At 45.8% G+C, this 26578-nt stretch overlaps 3 protein-coding genes across 11 annotated transcripts in view; 1 reads left to right on the forward strand and 2 right to left on the reverse strand.

Moving 5' to 3' along the window:
- The window catches only part of IKZF3 (IKAROS family zinc finger 3), an 85793-nt gene extending 73530 nt beyond the window's left edge, over positions 1-12263 (forward strand). For all 3 annotated transcript variants that reach the window (XM_080978320.1, XM_080978319.1, XM_080978321.1), the window contains one exon: positions 11778-12263. The gene's annotated coding sequence lies outside the window, so the exon portion shown is untranslated. The remainder of the gene's footprint in view (positions 1-11777) is intronic.
- Positions 383-11101, reverse strand: LOC308461421 (retinol dehydrogenase 8-like). The gene is made up of 6 exons (XM_080978359.1): positions 10539-11101; positions 8425-8586; positions 5582-5761; positions 3673-3766; positions 2294-2477; positions 383-754 (listed from the first exon to the last, which is right to left on the reverse strand). Exons 1-6 carry the CDS (start codon positions 10633-10635, stop codon positions 515-517), a joined length of 957 nt encoding a protein of 318 aa, XP_080834485.1. The 5' UTR covers positions 10636-11101; the 3' UTR covers positions 383-514.
- GRB7 (growth factor receptor bound protein 7) overlaps positions 11431-26578 on the reverse strand; it is an 83688-nt gene continuing 68540 nt past the window's right edge. For all 7 annotated transcript variants that reach the window (XM_080978299.1, XM_080978298.1, XM_080978295.1 and 4 more), the window contains 12 exons: positions 25937-26093; positions 25188-25309; positions 23786-23866; positions 22931-23068; positions 20768-20878; positions 19813-19911; positions 18177-18257; positions 17196-17312; positions 16530-16590; positions 15678-15765; positions 14067-14160; positions 11431-13088 (listed from right to left, as the gene is read on the reverse strand). In XM_080978299.1, the coding sequence (XP_080834425.1) occupies positions 12942-13088; positions 14067-14160; positions 15678-15765; positions 16530-16590; positions 17196-17312; positions 18177-18257; positions 19813-19911; positions 20768-20878; positions 22931-23068; positions 23786-23866; positions 25188-25309; positions 25937-26093 (1296 nt within the window). In that variant the 3' untranslated portion in view covers positions 11431-12941. The remainder of the gene's footprint in view (positions 13089-14066; positions 14161-15677; positions 15766-16529; positions 16591-17195; positions 17313-18176; positions 18258-19812; positions 19912-20767; positions 20879-22930; positions 23069-23785; positions 23867-25187; positions 25310-25936; positions 26094-26578) is intronic.

Here is a 26578-nt window from a genome sequence, read left to right on the forward strand (position 1 = left end):
CGAATCTGGATGGCAATTCTCCCCCCCCCCCTTGCCTGGGATTAATTTCTCTAATCCCCCCATGTGGCTGCAAGCCACTTGTATTTAACATATTGCACAGTTCAGCCTTTATTTGTTTTTGTTTTTTTGCACTGCTGCTCTTTGTCCTAAGAGGTGAGACCAGTTCACAGATTTCCAAGTGGTTTGCTATCCTGGGACTGCTCAGAGCCGTGCCTTCCTGGCTGCTGCTGCTGCTGCTCCTGCTCAGCTTCTGCATGAACACGGGCCTTTCAACCTCATCTCTGGGGCAATTCAAAGGGAGAACGGGGGTTAAAGCATGCAAATAAACACAAAGCAGGGCTCCAGGGTGCGAATTACAAAAAACAAAAAGCCTAGTCAGAAGTAGTGAGAATAGAATTGAGGGTTTTAAAGTGTTACAAATGTGCGAACAGAAAGTTTGGTAAAAAGAGAAGTGAATCTGTTTTGGGATCTTCCGTTCCCCAGTCTCTCTCTCTCCGGCCTCTGAAGGGCCTCCTCATCTGAAGCCCAACAGTCTGGCTCCTTGCCTCATTTTCTGGGCTTGCCAGCGGATCAGCCGAATGGCCTTCAGGCTGACGTGCAAGAGGGTATCATATTTGAAGACCATCTTGTAGAACGAGTCGGTCATCAAGGCCCCGGTGGGGTCGGCGTGCTTGAGAGCCGTCATGGGCGTGTAGATGGCGTTGGTCTGGTGGCGGAAGGGCGGCTTGGCCGTGGTGATGACCTTCAGCGTGTGCTGCGGAGGGAAGCACAGGACACCCACGTAAATAAATGCCAGGGGACATCCACACAAAGGCAGAGCTGGGAAACCTGTGGCTCTGCAGATGGGGTTGCACTCCAAAGCCCACCCTCCCTCACAATACCTGAAGGAGCGTCTCCACCTCCATCGTTTAGCCCAGACACTGAGGTCCAGCTCCGAGGACCTTCTGGCGGTTCCCTCCCTGTGAGAAGTGAGGTTACAGGGAACCAGGCAGAGGGCCTTCTCGGTAGTGGTGCCTGCCCTGTGGAAAGCTCTCCCATCAGATGTCAAGGAAATAAACAACTATCCAACTTTTAGAAGATATTTGAATGCAGCCCTGTTTAGGGAAGCTTTTCATGTCTGATGTTTTATCACTTTATTATTATTATTATTATTGTCATCAACATCATCATCATCAATTCTGTTGGGAGCTGCCCAGAGTAGCTGGAGAAATCCAGCCAGATGGGTGGGGAATGAATGAATGAATAAATTATTATTATTATTATTATTATTATTATTAGACACCAGAGGGAGCTGCTGAGCAACCGGGAACCTGCAATAGAGAAACTCTATTGTTACGGTAAAAAACAAGGTAAGGAGCATTTTTTATTTGCCAGTCTGCCCTGTGACGTTTTAGAACTATATATCTAATATCTTTCTAATAACATTAAAAAGGTCAGTGTAGATCCAGCCTTAGTTGATTAATCAATGGAACCTACTAAAACTCCTACGATTAATCAGTTGACCACATCCGCTATATATTTTGGAAAGTTGTTTGTCTGTTCTGTATGTGTTCAGATACCTTAACCAAATTTTGCAAGATGGTTCCTGTGATCAAGGAGCAGGTTTCCACCCGTGCTTGGATACAACTTGAATCAAGATGGCAGACTGCACCATTCAATACTGCACTGTTGTGGTTTTTTTTGTTTGTTTCTTTGAATTCTTGAGCAACACTGGGTGAGAGACTGTTAATTTGCATCTAACCAGTTGGATGGGAGGCTGCCTGCTTTCGATGGGGTTACATTCCTTCTGAAGGAGCGGGTATGCAGTTTGTGGGTAATTTTGGACGCATTGCTGCTGCTTGAGGCTTGGGGGGCCTCAGTGGCACCCCTACCTGGACAGGGATAGCCTAACAACTACAACTCCCATCATCCCTAGCTAGCAGGACCAGTGGTCAGGAGCAATGGGAGTTGTGGTCTAACAATGTCGGGCGCCCCAAGCTTCAGAATGGTTGCTTTAGACATGGGCTTAAAGCTTTTATATTCTCACAGACTTTGCCTGTGGTGTGAACCAGCCAGGTTGTCCATTCTACTGAAGATGCTGTGCTGTTTTCCCCCTATGCTTGGTTCTACAAGTGCTTTCCAATCCTAAAATGTGCAGCTATCTGGAATTTTGTGTCTTGAGCAGCATAGAAATTCCTGCAAGTGATGATGATGATGATGATGATATACCGGTAATGATGATGATGATGATCATCATCATCATCATAAATGGCAGCCCTTGTCACACATAAAGAAGACATTAGTTTTTTTTCACCTCAGCTACATCTTCAGGGGTCTGGCCCAAACTGGAGAAGATGGCCTTCGAATTTTTCAGGTAGACATTGGTGAATATTTCTGCAGTCTCAGGATCCGTCTGGGAATAGTCAGCTTTCTCTGCGTCTTCATAGACCTTCATCTCAAACTCGGTCACGACTGGGCCAGGCTCTATCAAACTGACACTACAAGCCAAGCACACAATATGTAAGGTTCATCCTTAAGCCAGGCATTCTTTTCTGGTGCCTGTGGGGTCCTCCCTCCATTTCGGCTGTGAGGAAGGGAGCCACCATGTTCCAGAGGCACAGAAGAGGCCAAGTCAGGTTATGAGCAATTGTTGGAGGGAGTGGAAGTGGCAGTGAGAAACGGCTGCGCTCGATCCAACTAAGTCATACGCAGAGTAAGCCCATTCAGATCAATACAGATGACTAACCTCAGTCACCCTGTCTATTCTGGGTATGACTGTAGCGAACCATGACTAAAAAAGTGGCTAATTTGGAAGCTATATTGGGGGGGGGGGGAGAACGCCAATCCTAAATATATACTGTTCAAAATCCTTTATTTATGTAGCCCCCCCCCATGCCTTAGCTCCTTTTTGTGATTCTTAAAAAAGCAGGCTGGATTCAACATGGCCTGCTAGCAAAAGAAAGAGAAGAGAAGAGAAGAGAAGAGAAGAGAAGAGAAGAGAAGAGAAGAGAAAAGAAAAGAAAAGAAAAGAAAAGAAAAGAAAAGAAAAGAAAAGAAAAGAAAAGAAAAGAAAAGAAAAAAAAAGAAAAGAAAAGAAAAGAAAAGAAAAGAGTCCAAAGGGAACCCCCACAGAATTATTAGAATTGCAGTTTCATGAGGGGAATAGGGATCTCTTAACAATTTTCAGCACACTTAATAAACTACAGTTCCCAGAATTCTTTGGGAATGGGAAGCCATGAATGCTTAAAGTGGTATAGTACTGCTTTAAATGTGTGGTGAGGTTGTCACCCCACTTTGAGACAAATGAGCCACAAATAAACTTGAATTCTCCCTGTTTCCCCACTTACCCCTCCTGAAGAGCTAAACTACCCAAAGGGAGATGCTAACTCTGATCTGATCAGAGTGAATTTCGTCTGACCACCAGCTGTTTTATCCTGTGAATAGCACCACTTAGTACCATTATTTAAAGTGACCACTTTCCCCCCCTGCCATAAATTCATGAAGTGAAGCTCTTCCGTTCACTAGACTCTTTCAACCGGAAAAAAGCTACCCCTGTTGAACTCCTTCCGCTTTTGCAGCTGTCGAAACTTAAGGAGACTTGCCAGAAATGCAAAAGAAGGCAACACTAACTGTATAGGCATGGCAGGGGAGGAGAAGGGGTCTAAAAGCATCACTTGCCGATTAGCCACTCACAAGATATTGAACTTGAGCGCCTGGATGATGAGGCTTTCGCAGAAGCCCTCAATGGCAAATTTGGAAGCTGTGTAGATGTCATTGAACACAATGCCTGAAAAAGAAGAGATTAGCAAGAGGCTGGACACAGACAAATCCTGCAGGCAGACCATTCTGATGGCCAAGTCAAACAAAATTAATTATGTCCTCGTTTATTCAGGCATCAGATTTATTGTATGAGCCACTGGCTTTGACAACTTTCAGGCAACATTTCAATATAAAATGACAGTTACACAAGTTACAATGGAGGTGTGTGTGTGTGTGTGTGTGTGTGTACATACACAAACATATACAGAGAGAGGGGGCATGCGTACTATACAGAGTACAGTGGTACCTCCGGTTACAGACACTTCAGGTTACAGAATCTGCTAACCCAGAAATAGTACCTCAGGTTAAGAACTTTACCTCAGGATGAGAACAGAAATCGCGCGCTGGTGGCACAGCGGCAGCGGGAGGCCCCATTAGCACAAGTGGTACCTCAGGTTAAGAACAGTTTCAGGTTAAGAACGGACCTCCAGAACGAATTAAGTTCTTAACCCAAGGTAACACTGTACTATAAAATCTTAACTTAAACAAGAAGAAAAAAAAAAGACCTGTTATCTGCTTAAAAGTCCCCTACACCAGCCACCCTGATCTTTTTTGCTACTTTCACATGGAGTTTATGTGCAGCTAAAGTGTTTGGCACTCCAGACAGCAAGTGAATAAGCCACATTTTGAAGGTTTCTCTCTCTCACACACCCCCTCCCTGCAAGTGAAAACTGGCATGGCAAAATGGGCTGGGATAAAAATTCCCCATATGTGCTAGCTATTTACTTGCAGGGGTTTTTTGTTTTTGTTTCTGGTTTTTATTTTAGATGAGAAAATATTCAAAATTTGAGTCTGTCCTTCTGCCCCCTTGGGATTTACCCACCTCATTCTGCTGCACATGTGCAAACAAAGCCTTAGCTTGCTAAGAAAAAGATCTAGATCAGGCTTCCTCAACCTTGGTTTTGGCCTACAACTCCCATGATCCTTAGCTAGCAGAACCAGTGGTCAGGGATGATAGGAATTGTAGTCTCAAAACATATGGAGGGCTGAGGTTGAGGAAGCCGGATCTAGACGATTTATTAAGAGGCTAGGTCTGTCAGTGGCTATTGATCCTAATCTAAAGGGAGCCTCTGTTCAGAGAACATCACAAGAGCCCACTGCCTCCGAGGAAAGACCCACCCAGCTACCCTCTTCTCACCAGTGATTCTCAGCCCTTGGCATTCAGAGATATATTGCCTCTGACAGTGGAAACAGAACAGAGCCTTATCCTCCATGAATCTGTCTCTGGAGGTGACCTACCTCAAAACATCAGATACTGGTGACAAACAACACAGAATGGCCATCATGTTTTGCTGTTTGTGTGTTTCCCAGGAGATGGGAAAGTGCCTATTTGTACCTTTTGACTGATTTAGCTTAGTAGGCAATGTTCTTATGAATGCAGTAGCCAGCCATTGTAATAGCTATTCTGTATTGCGTCTTCTTTTAAATATATTAATGGTATGTAATTGAGAGGGCAGCGTATAAAGAGCTTACTTATAAATAAGTAAGGAAGGCATAGAGGTTGAGTCACAGGAAGCAGGTGACATGGAAGACTTAGAGGAAGATGCACCAGTCAGAAATTTGGCAAAAAAATACCTTATTGTCTCTCTTCATAGGAAGAAAACAGACACAGGGAACTCCTGACTTCACCCAGATGCAAATCAGCTCAGTGCCCCCTAGTGGCTAAGCTGCATAATGCACTATCCACACAGAAAGGAAATTGCTTCTTAAAATCTGGGCTTGCGAACAAGGCTGAAAAAAGCTTGTGTGAATGAAGACTTAGCCAAGAAAACAATAACCTTACCTTGCAAACCCATGACACTGCTGATGACCACAATGTGGCCACTCCGCCTTTTCTTCATGTCAGGGAGGACCTCCTTAATCATCCTCACCACGCCAAAGAAGTTGGTCTCCATGATGGCCTTCATCTCTTCGATGGTCTGGCACTCGATGGGACCAATAAGACCAACGCCAGCGTTGTTGACTGCAACAGGCAGACAAAAGATCTTATTGTGAGCCCCACCCTTGGTGTTCAGTGAGAGGAAGGGAGCAGTGGAAACAGGCTGGGGCTGAGGGAGTTGGAGTCCAGCAACATTTGAAGGGCTGCAGTTTCCCCATTCCCGCTCTAGCCCAATGGTAGAGCCAATGTTACCCCATTCCAGCCCGTTCCCATGTTCTCAGACACTTGGGGAAACTGAGAACTGCTTCACACTGACGACTAGATGATTGCCACATTAAACTACGAGTGTGTAACTGTGGAGATGCAGACAGGTAATCCAGCTGGCGTTTCACAAGATATTAGAAGAGAAGAAGAAGAGTTTGGATTTGATATCCCGCTTTATCACTACCCTAAGGAGTCTCAATTGTGGTGAATTATGGTGCTGGAGGAGAGTCTTGAGAGTCCCATGGACTGCAAGAAGATCAAACCTATCCATTCTGAAGGAAATCAGCCGTGAGTGCTCACTGGAAGGACAAATCCTGAAGCTGAGACTCCAATACTTTGGCCACCTCATGAGAAGAGAAGACTCCCTGGAAAAGACCCTGATGTTGGGAAAGATGGAGGGCACAAGGAGAAGGGGACGACAGAGGACGAGATGGTTGGACAGTGTTCTCGAAGCTACAAACATGAGTCTGACTAAACTGCGGGAGGCAGTGGAAGACAGAAGTGCCTGGCGTGCTCTGGTCCATGGGGTCACGAAGAGTCGGACACGACTAAACGACTAAACAACAACAACAAAGGAGTCTCAAAGCGGCTAACATTCTCCTTTCCCTTCCTCCCCCACAACAAACACTGTGAGGTGAGTGAGGCTGAGAGACTTCAGAGAAGTGTGACTAGCCCAAGGTCACCCAGCAGCTGCATGTGGAGGAGCGGAGACACGAACCTGGTTCACCAGAATATGAGTCTACTGCTCTTAACCACTACACCACACTGGCTCACATTAGGCCAGAGTTGTGTGTTTGTTGTTAGCTGCATGTCTGGGAACGGCCATCCCAAGTCATTTTATTGCCTGAGGCAATCAGAAAGTGGTGCTGCTCCCCTCCGCCTGCCAAAGTCACTGTGCAGAATACCTAAAACTGGTCAAGTTATTTTTGGACAGCTGAGATGGAAAATCCCATCGGGGCTGTGCAAGTAATTTACCATGCTAGTAAAAATGTAACAGCTAACCATTTACTGGCCTTTTATGATACCTAAATTCAGTTGCCTCTCTCTACCTAAGGGTGTGGCCACACTTTTCTGGGAAATTTGGCTGCTTTTCCACCAAAGAAACGTGATGGGAGCAGGGCAGCTTCAGGGGGGCAGGGGAATGGTTAACCCTTTCTCTGCCCTCATTCTATCCCACCAGACAAGATTCCAGAGCCGCCTTTCCATTTCTGGAATGCCAGGGTTTTATTTGGGGGTGAGGTGGGGAGCAGCAGTAGCAAAGATGACATTGCATCTGGTAAAATGAGCATTCTGCTGGGGGTTATTTGACCTGCGGTCGTCCAGTCACGAGTGTCACTCCTTGATTCTTCAGTCTCAAGTGAAAACTGCACATGCACACCACCTTACTGCAAATTTTTAAGCAGCTACTGTGTGGTTTCTGAATGTCTGTTTCTACCCACAGAGAGTGAGCATTATTATCCTGCACAACTGTGATCTTTTGCCAAGGACCTAAGCAACCCTTGGCTTGAGTGTTGTTCTAGTAAATTTCTAATCCAATCCGGAAGGCTTTAGATTGGCACAGCACGATATGGGACTAAGGAGTGTAGGCAAAATGGTCACATTGGACCCCATTGTTCCATAATTTTTCAGAGGACAATCCCCCCTACACTACTCTATTTATCCCTACTGCCACCCATCTCTGGTTAACATTCTTGACCTACACAGATCACAATAATCTGACACGCAATGTCTTCTTCTTTTTCTTTAATCACAGTCCCAGACTTGCGAGAGGCTCTACTAGGAACCAATCTGGAATCTTGTGGATCTCTCAGGGCCCCCAGAAATGATTTGAGTCCCCAAGTCCCAAATTAGTAGACCCAAACTGAGTCACCCAATTTGAGTCTCACAAAAATTGACTAATGTTTTGCCGTATGTATTTCAACAATCTCAAAGTTTGAGAGTCAGTAACACAAATGATGTGTTGCGGTAAATTGGCTGTTCCGCTGTGGCTAATGTATTCTCCACCACCACTTTTTAAAAAGTGGTCAAAATCCTAGAGGAATAAAAATGATTTCATAAGCGGATACCAAAAACGCAAACTCATGGAGAATTCGTGGCGATGTGTCGCGGAACAAACCCTTTGAAGAAGATAACATAACAGTGGTTACCCAGACTTCGTTGCTGGTTGTGAAGGGGCCCCATAACCGTTCAAGCTTTGGGGCCCCAAAAATGTAGGTCCACCACTGGGTGTGTGTAGGAATTAGCATACACGTGCACAATGTAAACATCTAGGGAAGTCCCAAGCAAGTCCTTCCATCCCCATCATCTTACTGCCGTTGCTGCTACCTCACCCCAAGTATTCCTTCTGGGTTAAAAAGAAAGGAAAAAGAGAGAGCCCACATTTATTTTTGGTGGGGCAGGGGTTCTGATTCACTGCGCACCTCCTTCTAACACAATCCTTACTCCGGGTGACAGATAATGCAGCAAACCTTTTGGATACTCACTGAGGATGTCAATATGCCTTTGGGGGATGCTGTTGACGCAGCTGCGGATGGATTTCTCATCGCAGACATCCAGCTGTTTGATCTCCAGCGTCCTGTTGAGAGCAGCCCCTGCAGCGGTTTCCAGCTTCTCCTTCTTGGCCACATTCCTCATTGTGGCAATCACTGGAACACAGGAGCTTTCGTCACTCAGTCCCAAACCATCCTCAGTTCCACTCCGACTTTGAGACCAAAGCTTTTACATTCCACCTTGCCCAAATTGTCAAACCCTCATAGCTGGGGCTATAAAGGACATTTTTTTTAATTTCCAAAGTACCCAACCTAAGTTGCCAACTTTTAAACTGTCTGCAGGAGCTGTGCTCTAGTTATCTCCCGCTTGGACTACTGCAATGTGCTCTACATGGGGCTACCTTTGAAGGTGACCCGAAAACTGCAATTAATCCAGAATGCGGCAGCTAGACTGGTGACTGGGAGCGGCCGCCGAGACCACATAACACCAGTCCTGAAAGACCTACATTGGCTCCCAATATGTTTCTGAGCACAATTCAGAGTGTTGGTGCTGACCTTTAAAGCCCTAAACGGCCTCAGTCCTGTATACCTGAAGGAGCGTCTCCACCCCCATCGTTCAGCCCGGACACTGAGGTCCAGCGCCAAGGGCCTTCTGGCGGTTCCCTCATTGCGAGGTTACAGGGAACCAGACAGAGGGCCTTCTTGGTAGTGGCGTCTGCCCTTTGGAACATCCTCCCACCAGATGTCAAAGAAATAAGCAGCTATCTTAGCTTTAAAAGACATCTGAAGGCAGCCCTGTTTAGGGAAGTTTTTAATATTTAATGCTGTATTGTTTTTAACACTCGATTGGGAGCCACCCAGAGTGGCTGGGAAAACTCAGCCAGATGGGCAGGGTATAAATAAATTATTATTATTATCAGCAACAGTGTGGCCTAAAGCCTTCAACTGATGGATAATGTTTATTTCTATGTTATGATATAGTTCACCTGCTAATTTCAGTGTATCGTGCTGCTCTTAAGGGCACAATGGCAGGCTTGTCCCCATCCCCCCCTTTTCCTGGTGTTCAAGTTGGCAACCCTAAACCACAGTTCCAAATTTCAATCCTGGAAGTGCAGGTTTTCAAAATGGCTGAACAGGAAAACACCGGAGGTTCGGTGTGTGTTTTTTTAGATGTAGTTTAAGTCTGAGTTTCCAATTAAAACTGGAGCTAGAGAATAGAAGGCAGTAGACAAAATCGACAGATTTTAATTCTTTAGCAGCTGTAAGGTGATGCATCACCAGAATCAAATTTAAAAGCTACTACAATACAATCAGCAGCTAATTAAAAAGCTCGCAGCCAGACTACTAATGATCCCTGCATTTGTTTGATAACACACTCATTCTAGGAAACACTCAAAACCAGAGTTGGAAGCTCAGCACTGTGCAGTAATAATAATAATAATAATAATAATAATAATAATAATAATATATTATTTATATCCCACCCATTTGGCTGAGTTTCCCCAGCCACTCTGGGCAGCTCCCAACAGAATATTAAAAACACGATAAAACACCAAACATTAAAAACTTCCCTAAACAGGATGTTAAGAGATGGTCCTGCCTCAGGGCTACAGGGCATGTTACAGCCTTCAGGTAACGATTTCTTATATCCATGGCAAGTTCATTGGATCAACATGCTTGCAACTATGGGTATAAACAATTAAACAGAATTATGCATTTAATTTTGAATTTACCTTTTCGCTCTATTTTAAATTGTCGTTTTGGTGTTGCATTAAGTATTTGCTTTCAAATTGCGTAATTGTTCTGTTCTTACCCACCCTGGGACGTCATGGTGAAGGGAGGGTAAGAAGTTGAAGATAAGATAGGTGCCCTGAATACCCTCATCCAGGCTAGCAAAGGGCTCTCTACACCACCACCATCCATGCTAAATGCTGGAAACTTAGAAGCGAATCCAACAGGAAAGAAATTGGAAAAGCAAACAACCTGATCATGTCATTTTGTGTAGCTGCATCAGATTAAAAGGAAACTAGGCAGAGAGAAAAAAATCAACTATATTGTACACATTTTTTTAAAAATGTTGTTTCACAAAACTGTTTAAAGAAGCTCACCTTTGAACCTCCTCTGCTTGTCCTGTGCTAGTTTCACAGCCAATGCCAGCCCAATCCCGGATGAGCATCCTGTTATCAATACAACTTTGGGAGCCATGGTGGCTCTGCTGAAGAGGCAGAGGTAGCCTCCAGAGACCAGGCAGTGGCTTCTCTGACTCCTATAGAGAAGGCTGTGGGCTTTTGGCAGCTCTGCGATTTGCCCTCACATCTTCCCCAGTGGGTCCTTCTTCAAGGATCTTAAAAAAGGCCAGCTAATTGGCCAACTCCCAAGGCCTTAATCTCCTGGCCATTGCTAAATCCCAAGTGGATTTGCATGGCAAATCCTGCCTAATCACTTCCAGGCCCGACCACTCGTGATGCACAAACAAAACCACGAGACTTGGCACACAGTATGCGAACAGGGAAATGACATTGCCCAGAGTGCCTTGCGAGAAGCATCACCCAGCATGCTTTGCTTCTAGTATCCCCATATCGAAATTTCAAGTGTAACCAATGCCATGGTGCTGGGCTGGAGGAAATCAACAGTGACACTCCTTTCTGACGCAGTCTCTCTTTTTTTTTTATGTCATGGTATCTGGGTGATTCAGTATCTAGAGAGGCCCAAAGAGTAGCACTGAGAGGCGAAACTGATATATCAGTAACAAAAATGGAGGAAGCCCGGCGTTGGCTTCACGCTCATTCCTGCCTCAAGGGCTGTTAAGGATAGGGAAACAAGAAGTTATCAAACATAAACTTTTATTTATGAGTAAGAAGTTTTGTGTGTCTTAGATAAATAAAGCGATAAAATAATCTGTTGATTCTTTACAGGGTGATCTCTGCTATTCATTTAATTGGCTGCTCTTAGCTTGTTCTTTTCTCACAACTGATCTTGTGTACAAAATCAAAGCAAATGTATGAAAAAAAATACAATTTATTATCATCACTTATATATATATACACAACTCATCACAGTAGATACTGGCCTTATAGATTTGCACGACATTAGTGGCAGAGCCTTCCTGCTTCTCCTCCTCCCCATCCCAGGGTGTTTTTAAAATCCCCTTTCATGTAAGGGGAGAAAACCAATTCTTCCTACCTCGATTCCTTGCCTGTGATGCTTAGATGCAATAGCACAAGCCAACTCACGACAAAACCCAACAGCTTGAGAGGATGAGAGCTGGGGATTATAGCACAGTGGCATTGGCCATATTGCACCAAATATCCAATAAGAACGCTGGCGGGGTGTGGGGGGGGGGCGAGATCTTTGAGTTTAAATGTATTCAGAATTGGGTGTCCGGAGAGAGTGCTGAAAGGAATATCCCTGTGTGTTCAAGTGGAGGGAGCAGCTAGGACTAGAACCAAGCAACTTCAAATCTGTGCGAAAAGATGCTTGGGACTGCAGACTGAAGAGATCCCTGGGAAAGGATAGCCTCCTGGGCGATGCAAATAACCCACCCACCCATCCTGTGTGCCTCTTCTAATCTGGTAGAGCTAAAAAAGTTCCAGTGAAGGCTGGGTCTTTGCCTGGACAACAGCTGGAGTGGGGGGGGGGGGACAGCTCAGTTGGTAGCACATAAAACTCTAATCTCAGGGTCTTTTTCCTTTTCATCTTCAGTTACTGTCACCGGATTCCCTCCTGACTCTCCACCAGCCTTCTGCCCATGGGCCCAGCATCCCAAGAGGAGACTGCCGCTTTAAATAAGCTGCAATGCCAAGCACCAGAGAAAAAGAAGAGAAAATTTCCCTTTCCTAACAAAGGTGAGGGAGCTCCCAGAAAATCTAGTGCTGGAGGCAGGCAAACCTCTGTCGCTGTTGTTAAATGAGAGCTGGAAGTTAGTGTGCAAGAGGCATCGCTTCCCGTGACGTGTGCATCCAATATTTCTTTTGTCCCCCACTGTTGCCTCCGGTCAAACAGGTTTTCGAAGCGATGCAAAACCCACAACAAACCTGAAAGGCAACTCCCAGAAAATGAGAACACATTAGGAGGCAGGAGGACTGAAGTAGCAGCAAAATCTCTTGTGTGTGGTACCAAAACAAGCCCTGGATCAGAGATGTACACAAAGCCCCGAAGTGGAGCGGGACACCTGGCGGTCAGATGGACACCAGTTCCCTTTCATGGTGGAAGCTGCCCACCGACAGAGTCGTGTTCTCTTAAGAAGTGAAGTGCAATTGCCACAACCTCGAATCCATCCTCGAGTCTGCTCAAAATCCAGAGGCTTCCGATGACGGTGTGGTGGTGGAATGGGAAGGTTCAAATCGGGTCGCTTGCAGCAGCTGAAGTTTATTAAGGAGCAATTCAAAGTTCGGAGTCGATCCCGGTGTACAGAGTTCAAAAAAAGACCTGCTCCCCAGACCCCCGCTCCCTGTCACCGGCTGTGGCCAATCTGTGGGGCACAGGGAAAGGCCGCTTGGGAAGACAGCCTATCATAAGGCGACGCTTGTGCAGTAGTGCTTCAGCTTGCAAGGCAAGATGCCGCGGTTGATCTGGTGGAATTCCACCAGCTGGATCAAGTCAGCAAAGCGAGTCTGGCCGTCGTCCATGGTGTAGTAGAGGTGTCCATCTTCTTCACTCTGAAACCCATAAAAGATGGTGAGTTGCTGGCAGGAGGGGAAGGCGCAGAAGAGAATAAAGCAGGGGTTGTCAACCTGGTCCCTACTGCCCACTAGTGGGTTCTACGGCACAAGCTGAATCCTGCTTCCACTGAGCACTTCTGGGTGGTAAGGAAATTTTACCATCAACAAAGATGCATTAGTGGGCGGTAGGTATAAAAAGGTTGACTACCCCTGGAGTAAAGCAAGGCTGCAGTGGAGTCTGGGCTCAGTTTTCGGGAGCACACAAAGTAGTAACTGTGCTGCAGGCCAGGGCCATGTTCCAACCCCCCCTGCCCTTGCTCTCCACAACTAGTATTAGGGTCCAGCCTGGCTTGGGGGGGAAAAAGCGCTGGAAAAGGTGCAGGTCTCCAAAGGATTCCTGACTGGGTGACTGTTCAGTTCTCCCACTGCTGGCAGGAAAGGGTACTGCCAAGATGTCTTTCCTGCCTTATACCAATCTGAACAAAATAAAAAAATTCCTTCCAGTAGCATTTTAGAGACCAACAAAGTTTGTTATTGGTATGAGCTTTCGTGTGCATGCACACTTCTTCAGATACATGCACACAAAAGCTCATACCAATAACAAACTTAGTTGGTCTCTAAGGTGCTACTGGAAGGAAATTTTTTATTTTGTTTCGATTACAGCAGACCAACATGGCTACCTACTTGTAACTTATACCAGGCTTGTTTGCTTAATTATGTTCATTCTTTTGAAGCCTGTCTGGTAACCACGTTCCCTCAAACTCAAGATATTTCTATCTCTTTCTCACTCTCTCTCGTGCACACTCCCCCCCCCCCCCAGCTTCTAAGTTTGTTTCCCTGCTCATGCAAAGCGGGCTGCATGCAGGTGCAAGGAGCTCGGGCATATCTTGGTTTATTTCCTAAGTCAGGATTTGACTGTCCAAATGCAGCTGTTATAAAGGCAAGCTTTGTACATTCTTCAATGCGACCACTTACCGGAAGGATAAGATAGTGCTTCACCTTCTGCAGGTGGCAGAGGGACAAGACAAAACCTTTGGGGTTCCGCTGACTCTCCCGCAGCAGGAAGACCCTGCAATCGGCAAGACAACAGGAAGGCTGTTAAAGGCACATTGCGCCTCTTCCTCCGCCCACAAGGAGGAGCAGTGCAGTATGTGAGCCGAGGCCCAACCCCGCGGTCCTCTCGCACTAACATCTTCAAGGCTCCATGCTCATGACTATCACACCACTAACACTCAGTTCTGGTCCCCACCTCCTGAAAAAAAATGATTTCAGGCTTGCATGAGTCATATGGAGCTATTGCTGTCAAGATATCTCTTGCTGAGCGCATGATCTGGATTGCATGGGCTGGTTCAGGGTAGGAAGGGGTAATTATGGTGGTGGGCAAATGGCTCTGCCTCCGGGAAGCTGACCTTCAAGTCTCTAAGGCTGCAGGTATATTTGCACCTACCTGGGAGTAAACACAGTCAGTATTACTCAGTGCTTAAAGTGGGGCTGGGTGGGGAGGAAGGAAGTGAGATGGTTTCATTTCAAATTAAGCCCAACTCTTTAGCCTGTGGCTCATTCGCCATTTTTATAACCATGCAAACCTCGTGGCTCTCCAAACGTTGTTGGACTACAACTCACATCATCGCTGACCATCAGCCATTCTGGCTGGGATAGATGGGAGTTCAAGAGCATTTGGGAGGGTCACAGGTTCTCTACCCCTAATGTGATCTATTTGCCAGTTAAGCCTGACTTCATAGATTATAGCCCGTTATAAACCATAACCAAGAAAAGAGAGTTACTACATGAAGTCAAAATCATGAATGAACGTACAGTCGTACCTTGGATCCCAAACGCCCTGCGACTTGAACGTTTTGGCTCCCAAACACCACAAACCTGGAAGTGAGTGTTTTGGTTTGCGAACGTTTTTTGGAACCTGAATGTCCATTGCGGGTTCCGTGGCTTCTGATTGGCTGCAGGAGCTTCCTGCAGCCAATCAGAAGCCGCGCCTTGGTCTCTGAACGTTTTGGAAGTTGAACAGACTTCCGGAACAGATTCCGTTCGACTTCCGAGGTACGACTGCAATTCATTCAAGAACTGGAAGAGGCAGCAGGTGGACAGGCAGGTGGGCAGTTAGAAAGACAGTTTCCTCTTCCCCTAAGGTGCAAGGCCACATCTCCAAGGCTGGTTTGGGAAGTGGTGTGAACACAAGGTTAGCCACAACCCACAGCTATCCTGTTGTTTCCTACGAAATACTCCATATTGGTGCATTTTCACCAAAGCCACTCTTAATCGGAATTGAGAAGAAGAATGGCCAACTGCGTTTCAAGCCGGCAAAGTGCCCACAGCCTATGCCTGGCAGAGGCTCTGCTGGGATGGGCTTCAGTTGTTTGAGAAAGAAGATTCTGTCTTTGCAACTGCCTGCCTCTCCCAGGTCTAGCCTGGGTCAAATGGCTTTTAGCAATATTGATGTAATCCCGTTCTGTACAATAACCCTGGGATGGGAAGGGTTAGGAATGGGATGGCACTATGTGTGAGTATGCATGCATATAGGATTGTGTTGCACAAGCGTTGTGCATTGGAGAGATGTAGCAAGCAGCCTACCCATCCACCAGTCCCTGCTGAACGATAAGGCGCTGGGTGTCTTCTCTAGAAATGTGTCCATGGAACCATGGCTGGGTTCTGTGGATGGCTGTGGGAGGAATGGAAAGAGCTTTCAGAAATTCAGCCTTGACTGGAGTGTTAAGAATGTATTTGTTGCAATTGCAACCCCTAGTCTCCGCAATGAGGGCTGCTGGGGTTCAAAGTAACTGGAAAACCCATCCTTTCATCCTAGACATGTGGGGCTGGCCAGGATTATTTGGCACTGGCAGATAGAGCAAGGCAGCATTTACATCCTCGGCAGCCTTGCGTACCCCTTCCTATCACTTAATATGAGCCAGCATTGGGTCTTGGCGCTATGCTGTGGCTCAGATGAAACCATATAAATCTGCACATGCACAGAGACACACTTATCCAGCCTGCCCCTTCACATGTTCAACATTTCATGCAATGGAATTTATAGATGGTGACACAGTCAGATGCAAGCTGTAGCCTGGCTTCAGATGAGCCCCACAAAGCTTGGCCCCTTTATAGGAAATGCTAAATTAGGCAATTTTTTTTAAAAAAAAAAGTCTGTCACTTAATTACAATCCTCTCTAAAGCTGTGTGCAAGAAATTCAATTAAAAATTAAAAAATCAGTTATAAAAACCAGAAATCAGCTAAAATGCCCGCTGGGATTTAGAGCAGAATTGTGCAGCTTCAATCCTTGGCATTTCCAGGTAGGACTGGGGAGATGGCCTGTCTGGGGAATTGCCGCCCGTCAGTTGTAGGTGATACTGTGCTGCTTGGAGCTGAAGGCAGCAGCTCCAAGTGGTTGGAGCACAAGGCAGCGCCCAGGGTCCCCCAGTACTCACCAGCACTGAACGAGGAGCTCTGGAACGGGGTCGGCAGGCTGTATCGGTGCGTCGTCTTCTTCTGAAGTGTGGTGGGGAAAACAGTAGAGGTTGTTTCAGGTATGTTAAGCTTGCCATGTTAATTATCATTTCCCTGTTCCATATAGGGGTGCCCCCCCAAAAAAAATAGCAATACGTTTATGTTAAATTCTGAATTGACGGGTGGTCGTGCCAGCAATCTGCTGCAGCACAAAGAACAAAGAGTACTGGTGCTGACCTTTAAAGCCCTAAAGAGTCTCGGCCCAGTATACCTGAAGGAGCGTCTCCACCCCCATCGTTCTGCCCAGACACTGAGGTCCAGTGCCAAGGGCCTTCTGGCGGTTCCCTCACTTCAAGAAGCCAAGTTACAGGGAACCAGGCAGAGAGCCTTCTCGGTAGTGGCACCTGGCCTGTGGAAGGCCCTCCCACCAGTTGTCAAAGAGAACAACAACTACCAGACTTTTAGAAGACATCTGAAGGCAGCCCTGTTTAGGCTCTCCACATGGCTGGAGCTCAAACTGTGGAGTTTAAGAGACAGCCCCATGTAATACCTGCTTCAATAAAGACGCCCAGCGTAGTGATCCCCATTCCCCAACTGACCGCCAGGCTCCCTGTGATCTCTAAGTAGGAACCAAACAGCAGACTCACCCTCCACGCCTGAGCCTCCTCCAACGCGACCGACAGGACCTCATTGGGATTCTCAATCACCCGGCCCGTACAACCCGAGAAGTCCATGGCCACCAAGGTGTTATCCGACACGCTCCGCTATGGGATTGTTTTTTAGAAAGGGTTCAGCAACAGATCTCTACAATAATAGTAGGTCCCGAATGGCAGCATGCAAATTGCAATTCAGTTTCTAAAATGATGTGCTTAATCAAGTCCTGATGAATATCTCCGGGCCAGGTAATGACAGAGTCAAAAACACATGTACAGGAGCCAGTGAAAAGCAACTTAATAATACCTGAAATAGAAGAACATAACCTGCCATTTAAAATAAATAAATCCTTCTATTTCCAGTGGGGGAGGGGGAAAGCTTGCAATCCTGGGGAGTCTCCAATGGGAGTGTATTTCAGATTAAGTGCCTTCTTTTGCTGTCATGTCTTGGTGCAGAGTGGTTATTACTGACAGCTCATAGTTGAATTTAAGGATCATAAAGTACCACAAAGCAGACAGGGATCCTCTGGGGCTGAACGTTGGGGTTGCCCTCTATTGGCACACCAAATTAGCTCCTGGCAGGAGATATTCTTATGTAGCCTAAAAGGCCCAAGGCAAATGCTCAAGTGTATAAGAATGCATCCATCAGGGAAAGTGCAGGGAAAAACCCCCCACATATTAGTGAAAGCAACATACAAAAATGTTTTGTATTGGGAAAAACTGTTAGGAAAAACACATATCTAAAGCAAAATTGCACATCTTAAGCAAAAATATGTCCAAATGTGCAGTGTCCGAATTTGTGTGCAGGCTTTTGAAACCAATTTCCAAGCGGATGTGGAAGGAAACTTAGGACTGGAAAAATCAGAAACGGAAATTGACAGGGAGGTGTGTCCATCCTTACTCTACAGACATTATGTTTGCCTTTATCCACTGATAATGAAAATCTCTGAAACACCGTCATAGCAGGGAGCTTACCAGGGGTACAGGCCCGATCCACGCTGTTTCTCTTTGCCGTGCTTGACACTGTTGGTAGTTTCTGTAGAGCTGTATGCCATACTACGGAAAGGAGAATAGCTATTGGTATCTGTGAGGTAGGCAAACCTGTCAGCATCAGCCCAGCATGATCAATATTCTAGGTAGTGACCTTGACATTTACTATTTGCTAGAGCTGGGTGCAACACTACATACTGGGAAATATTTGAGGGATTCTTTAAAAAAACAACCCAAAAACCCCCTCTTTGAGACTGCATCTCTTACCAGGGATAAACCCTTACTGAACTCCGTGAAACTTTTGCGCAGATATGTAAAGGATTGCTCTCTAAGTCAAGGAAGAAGCATACTTGTACAGTAATCATGCCAATATTTGAACCAAGAGACTACATTTCCCATGAGGCAACCATCGCTGCAGGTCACCCCATGTAGCACCATGATTTTCAAACTTTCTACAGTCAAACCTCGGTTGTCAAACTTAATCTGTTCTGGAAGCCCATTTGGCTTCCAAAAAGTTTGACGACCAAGGTGCGGCTTCTGCTTGGCTACAGGAGCTTTCTGCAGTCAAGCGGAAGCCGCGTTGGACATCTGGCTTCCAAAAAACATTGAAAACCAGAACACTTACTTCCGGGTTTTTGGCATTCGGGAGCCAAAACGTATGTTAACGGGGATGTTTGGGAGCCAAGGTTTAACTGTACCACAGGGAACTCTTTCCACACCAACATGTTTAGGAGGAGTCTGAGGCATCACTCCTAGAACCCCTGAATGTTGCAAGGATATCTGGGGCATATTCTAGGGTGCACACTAAATTCATGTGGAGCACAAACTGGGATCTTTCAGATCTCCCTGTTGCTCTGTGCAAACTGAAACCAACTAGGACCTCTCTGTGGCTGCAAACTGCAAATGAACTCTGGTCAAAAACTTGTTCCCCTTCCCCACACCAGGAAACCGCGTTCTCCGCGAAGTCCACACATCCTCAGAAATTGTCAGAATATGCAGTTTGAAGACTACAGATGTAGTGAACTGGGTCTGAACATCGGTATGTCAAAGTTCAAATCCCAATCCAGAGTCAAACTTGATGGGACATTAAATGGTTCTTTTAATTTAACATGTACAGTTTTTTGGGGGGGTTTTAAAAGTGCAAATAGTAACTTTGCAGTTTGCAGGCTAATTAGTATTTGTAGCAAGGTAAAAAAATGGTAAAGGGCCCCTGGATGGTTAAGTCCAGTCAAAGGCAACTCTGGGGTTGTGACACTCATCTCGCTTTCAGGGTAAAGGAGCTGGCGATTGTCCACAGACAGCTTTCTGGGTCATGTGGCTAGCGGTACCTATTTATCTACTTGCACTGGTGTGCTTTCGAACTGGAGCTGGGACAGAGCAATAGGAGCTCACCCCGTCGTGGGGATTCGAACCGTCGACATTCTGATCGGCAAGCCGAAGAGGCTCAGTGGTTTAGACCACTGTGCCACCTGCACCTCTGTATTTGTAACAGACAAGGAGCAAGGAGCATAACTATTCCTTCTTATTCTGCAATCCTGATGAAAACCATTCCTTTAAAGTGGCTCTTTGCATTAAGGAGGAATCTTCTATGCACGTCATATTTTAGAAGAGTTCCCTGTACCTTAAAGAGGCGGAAGGCAGCCATCCAGCATGTGCGACTTTGCTCGTCTTCGCTGCAGAAGAGCTTCAGGCCTTTGGCCCCACTTCGCGCCTTGCATGGCTGCAGAGGTAAGAGCAATAATTGTGCACATGAAATGATGGTCAAAGACTGCCCCACCCAACCATTTTTTGAAAGGTGTCAGAACTCACTTGCTCTAGGGATGAGCCCTGACCCACAGAACCCACTCCCCATCTGGACAACCAAATCAAGAGATTAAAGAATTAAATTCTCCAAAAGTATGCATCCATCGAGTCTGCATTTCTGCATAGTTCGCTATTTTGATTTACTGTTCCGGCTTTCTTTTATTCTAATCAGCCTCCATTGGGGCTCTGTCTGCCCCTTCTCTGCTCTGGGATTGGCTGGAAAAGCAATCAATCCCAACATGGGGCACAACAAGATAACCCGCCCTCGGGGGACGCTACCTGCCACATCTCTGCATGAGTTAGTGCTCTGGATTTGCCTCTTTCCAATTTTGAGGCATGCCCAGAAAAGTGATTCATGCAGAAACAGGAGGGAGGGATCCTGGGATGGTGGGTATAGACAGAGAGATAGAGATATATGTACACACACTGAAAGTAAGCTTTGTCAGGTGTAAGAGTGACATGTGTCTCCAATATTGTTATTTTCTAAATAAGTGTGCCTCAGTTATCACACTTGTGTGAAACACTGGTGTATAGTCAAGATTAAAACTTTTGGGTGCAGGGTAGGCAGAATTTGACTGTATTGATTAAAAATCAGCATGTGTGTGTATCTTAATAATCTTGAAAGGCTGTGGTAAGGTTTGATTCTGGATTCTGTCCAAGACATCTCATTGCTTGCTCTAACCAGGGATGTATTTTAAACGCACTATATTATTGTATTACCACCAGGCACTTCTCTTTGTGCCTATTAAATGAGTGCTTCTCACCCTTCTTACCTTGATGCAAAAGCCATATTCTGTGGGGGTGCTGTACTGCTTTTTGCCTTGGGTGATGTAGTAGATATTGGATTCGTTTATGTCGACACAATATTGTAGATGTCGGGGGTCCTGGCACGAGGAAGATCAAAAACAGATACAGTCATACCTCAGGTTACAGACGTTTCAAGTTGCACATTTTCCGGTTGCGCACCGCGCCGAACCCGGAATTAGCGGAACGGGTTACTTCCGGGTTTCAGTGCGCAGAAGCACTAAACCACACTTTGCGCATGCTCAGAAGCTCCGAATTGCGACCCATGTTTCCGCAGACGCGGCGCTGCGGGTTGCGAACGTGCCTCCCTCACGGATCATGTTCGCAACCTGAGTGTCCACTGTAAAGTGTGATGCTATGCTCCACAGCATGAGGGTCTACCCAACCTCTGACTTCTCAGCTGTCTGCTGAGGTAGGTACCAGGTATGTTCTGTATATGTGTGGTCACATAAGCCTAAAAGAAGAATTTAGCATCCGGATTACACTAGGACAACCTTTTTGAGTCCATGGCTCCCTTAACCAACTACATTCTTTCTGTGGCACTCCTGTGGAGCTCAGGAGCCCAGCTATGTCACCCCTTGCCTGCAGAGCTGGCAGCTTCTCGCCCTTTTTCAAACACTCTCCCTTGTGGAGGGTTCCCTCTGCCTCCTTTCCTCTCCCCTCTCCCTGGGAATTCTCTGGGCAGCTGCCACCCCTGGTCTCTGAGCTGCCCCCACCCCAAAGAGAGGTGCCTCCCAGAGGCACCATTCGCCTGCAGAGCTTATAGCCAGGGCTGCTGCGATAAATAGCTGTGCAAGCCTTTGGGAAGCAGGGACGTGAGAGGGTATTAGAAAAGGGAGGGAAGGAAAGAAAGAGGGACAGAGACCAGTGTGGCCCACAGCACCCCTGACCATCATTCAAGGCACACTACGTGCCACAGCACACTGGTTGAAAACCACTGTGCTAGGCCAAGCACAGAATTTAGCATAGGTCAGGGATAGGAGACCCGATACCCTCTAGATATTGTAGGATTCCAACTCCCATCAGCGCCAACCAGCATAGTCAGGGATAATAGAAACTGTAGCCCAGCCACATCTGGAGGGACTCCCCCTCTTTCCCAGGACCATTATTCCTCCATGAATGTGGGAAGTGGATATTTGCCAAATTTCTGGGGGGGTTAAAGAATTTTCTTCTTGGCTTAAATGCAAAGTAGCAGAAGGCTTTTCTTCTCTCTCTCTCTTTTTTTAACAAAGCCATCATTGACTGAGAGGGCAGTTGTCTTTTATCTAAGAGCATCCTTAGGAACAATGGTAGGTCAAGACGTAGCACCACTCCCCTGGCATTCTTTCCTGGGTGGGAAGGTTTTTCCCCAGGGTGTGCAAGGCTTTTTGAAAAAGAAAAAGCTCTCGGCCAACTAATGCCTAAGACAAAAATTCTTGAACTTCGCCAGGCCTCCAAAGATGAATCCAATCTTCAACGGATATCGTAACCCCCCCAGACACCCTTTGACATTTGCAAAAATCACTTGGCCAAATACTTCACCCCAGCACTAACTAATATAAATTCGTTGTGAATAAGAAAGAAGTCAGTAATTCAGAACTCATCGCAGCCTTAAATTCAATAGGTGACCATAGACAAGCCACTATCTCTCAGTCTGTGCCTTCCCCCGATGTGTAACATAGGGAAAATAACACAAGCCTGCCTTACAAAGGTGTTGCAAGGATTATTGATCTAAGGTGGGTGAAGGGTTGGGGAAATCATTACTGAGTATTCTACTCAGGTTCAATAATTTCTCTTTCTGTGGTGCATAACTTAGATTTATTTAACTGCAGATACCAAGAAAAATGGAAGGGCATGAATTTTGCTTCCGGTAGTTTGCAGTTTGTATGGCACTTTCAGCTTTTGGCAAAACACATCCTAAGCCATTGGTCTTGACATCAAGCTTCACACAGCCGTTTCCGACTGCAGTAAGGTACCTGCTGGAGTCTGCATTATTCAATTAAATTGCCAGGTGGTTCAGACGTTCCTGCCTCCTTGACGGCTGCTGTTCTTTCCAATAGAGCACAGCAATATTGACCTGACAGGCTGCAAACAGGACTGGATGACTGAACTAAAACACCAACCTTTCCACCCACACAATGCACACCACTTACCTTTGATGTGCCTTTGGTTGAGTAATAGAGCCCAGAGCGCCGTAGGGAGAAGTAAAACCTTTTCCATACTTTGCGTCCAACTTCTTTCAGGTGCATGAAACCTTGGATTTCGGGGCAGCTTCCTGAATTCAGCACATTCTGAAAGAGGCAGTCAGTTAAAAAAAAAGGATGGCAACTGGTATCGCCAATGCTGCTGGCAGTCCACATTGGCAGCAATAACTAGCCCTTCAGTTTAGGGTGCAGCTGTGTGGGAGACACTCAGGAGTGCAGGAGTGCAGCCCTGGGGATACAGGAGACCCCATCAACATCTTCTGGCTGCCTAGTGCATGGGTAGGCAAAGTAAGGCCTGGGGGCCTGATCTGGCACAATCGCCTTCTCAAGCCAGCTCACGGACGGTCTGGGAATCAGTGTGTTTTTACATGAGTAGAATGTGTGCTTTTATTTAAAATGCATCTCTGGGTTATTTGTGGGGCCTGCCTGGTGTTTTTACATGAGTAGAATGTGTCCTTTTATTTAAAATGCATCTCTCAGTTATTTGTGAGGCCTGTGTGGTGTTTTCACATGTGTAGAATGTGTGCTTTTATTTAAAATGCATCTCTGGGTTATTTGTGGGGCACAGGAATTCGTTCATTTTCTCCCCCAAAATATAGTCCGGCCCCCCACAAGGTCTGAGGGACAGTGGACCTGCTGAAAAAGTTTGCTGACCCCTGGCCTAGTGTTTCCCAGTGGAATTGCGCTAGGCATAAGAGCATGGCCACCCAAGAACAGTGCTTTATCCTTCTGGAAATAAATGAAGACCTGGGAATGGGAGCAGGTCTGAATGGGCAGAGGAAAGGAAGCAGGTGGGTTTTGTACCTGTATAAGTTCTGAATGGGACATGCCCTTGTTGGCTGCATCCAGGCAGCTGGAAACCATGGCTTCGGGGAACAGTGACTGCTGCAATGGAGAAGAAAAGAAAAGAAAAGGGGTGAGCCTTCCAAAACTACACAGAGACCATTCGGATAGTAAGCTGTCACGTATTGGTGTTTCTAGTGCCAAAAGAGGGGGAATGCTCTCAATGCTATTTTTTTAAAGGTAAAAATAAGGAGAAGTTTATTATCCTCATAACTGCAGAGAGAGAGAGAGAGAAACTGCCAAGACGTGCTCTATTTTTGCTTCAAGTTGTTTCTCTCCCTCTCTTTAAAATTTTCTTGCACCCATTCTATAATGCTGATAACTCTAGAACACCTAATATAACACAGATAAAGATTCAGTATCCAAATAACATGCTCCCTGGCCTAAGATCCTAAAGGGAGGGTAAGTAGGAAGCAAAAAGTTGCTGTCCTCTCCCTCCTCCCTCCCTATAAAGTTATATAATTTCTAATGGTTATTGATGGCCACCAATCTAAGCAATACACGTCACTATACATCATTTCGTGGCTGCATTTCATTTGGGGATACACACTTTGACACAACGTAGTTAATATATTCTGAAACTTTTATTTGAGTGTTTATAGTTGTTTTATTTTTATTTTTACATAATTGTTGACGTCGTGTGCTCTAATGTAAACATAGATATATCTTGACGCAACCAAACTGTTGAAAAGATGAAAATGAAAAACTTTGTTACAAAAAAATAAATAAGGTGGGGAGGTTGAAGCACATGTCCCTGTGCTTCTTCAGCAATGTAGGAAGGTCTGAATAGAGTTTCTGAGTTTGTTTGGCCGAATATATAGAAACACTATTTTTGTAGTTGTGAAGCAGAACATCCCAAAAAATAAAATGTCGTGTACTTTTTACATTATCACTTGGTATAATAAGATATGTTTCATATTTGAAAACTAAAATAAAAAAAGGTTTCTGTTGTACCTTACAACCAGTGATATAAATTCAAGTAATGCAGAAATATGTTTTTGTGTTTTGGGGGGAGGGGGGCTATTGGGTTGTTGTTTTTACTTTTATGATGTATTTTGTGGTTTTTATATCTTGATTTTATTCTGTGAACCCCCAGGTATAGGGCGGTATATAAATTCAATAAATAATAATAATGTAGTAAAACCTAAAGGTTTTGCAGAAACTGAGTTTTGGCTTCTAAAGTGAAACACAAAACGTTTACTAATCAAAACTGGCAGGTGCTACAATTTCATTTCATACAAGCTAACAGATGTGGAATTAGGGTGGTGTGTTTTTTTTTAAAGCAGAGGATCAGGAAGCTTCCATTTAATGCTGGGAGGAAAGAATTGCCTCCCCTCCTGGCTTTATGGTCCATTCCACTTACTGGCGAGCTCTTGAACAGCTCATACTTGGCGTAGTTCTTCCGGAAGACAAACCTGCTGTCACCCCCAACAGGCCACGTGGCCTGAACCTCCACCACCGACTCATGATCTTCCAGGCATCGCTCTGGCAAAATAAGAGCAGAGAGAGATTGAAACATAAATGCAATTTGGGTTTAAGAACCTCTTTAGCAGCTCATTTCTATTCCATGCTCAACCAATATGGAGAACAGCTCTAGTAAAGGGTATGAAGCATGCTAGTTACTATAACATTCCTTGCACACAGAAAAAGAATGTGTGTCCGTTCCACCCCGTATTCATCACAAGCAGTTTGTTTCTGTTCTGCTGCAGTTCACCTTCTGATAAAAAAAAACTTCATTGCCCTTTCTCACTGACCACTGTGGTGAAATGTTTTGCAGTTATTATTACACTGTTGCAAAGTAAACACAATGCCAACCAGAAAGGGGAATACCATCAATCACATACAATTATGCATTGTTTCTGGACTGAAAACAACAACCACTAATACTGATAGCATTCCTTGGATTCATTTCCGTTCTGGGCATGGGACGAATAAACAAACATGGGCAATTTCTCTTCCCATTGCCGCTGATTCTTCCACATCCCTGATCCTAACTCTGTCATAATGCCCTCTAATAATAAATGTGTGTGAGAGAGCACATGTTTATGCACACAAACATAGGCAGCCTGGCCCTCTCAATCCTGGCTTTAAGGAGACCCCTCCGTTCCTTACCTAGAGCCAAGTGCTGATAGACCTCCACTAGGGACCAGCACTCATCATGCAAAGCGTGAGTCTTCTGGACGAGCATCTCACAGACGTGACGAGCCGTGGCCCCTGCTGTGACCTCCAGCGAGCGGCAAGTGCCATCTTCACTGTAGACCTTCACTACCTGTGGGGTGGGGAAGAAGAAGAGTTTGGATTTGATATCCCGCTTTATCACTACCCTAAGGAGTCTCAAAGCGGCTAACATTCTCCTTTCCCTTCCTCCCCCACAACAAACACTTTGTGAGGTGAGTGAGAACTTCAGAGAAGTGTGACTGGCCCAAGGTCACCCAGCAGCTGCATGTGGAGGAGCGGAGACGTGAACCCGGTTCACCAGATTACAAGACTACCACTCTTAACCACTACACCACACTGGGAGAAAGCGAGCAGAGGTTAAGAGGGGAGGGAGAGAAGCAAAAATGCTGAAGGATGGTTCAGACCTATGAGCATATCCCCTGGGGATGGCCAGTGGCTTACACGGCTTAGGACAGGTCTAGCAAGGGCCATTATCCTTGATAGACAAATAGCAAAGGGAGACTGCCTTGCTTTCATGTCCTGCTTGTGGACATCCTGGGCACCTCTGGCTGGTTGCTGTTGGAAGCAGGATGCTGG

The sequence above is a fragment of the Podarcis pityusensis genome (genome assembly GCF_964106645.2).
Source record: "Podarcis pityusensis genome assembly, chromosome: 13".
Classification (NCBI taxonomy): domain Eukaryota; kingdom Metazoa; phylum Chordata; class Lepidosauria; order Squamata; family Lacertidae; genus Podarcis; species Podarcis pityusensis.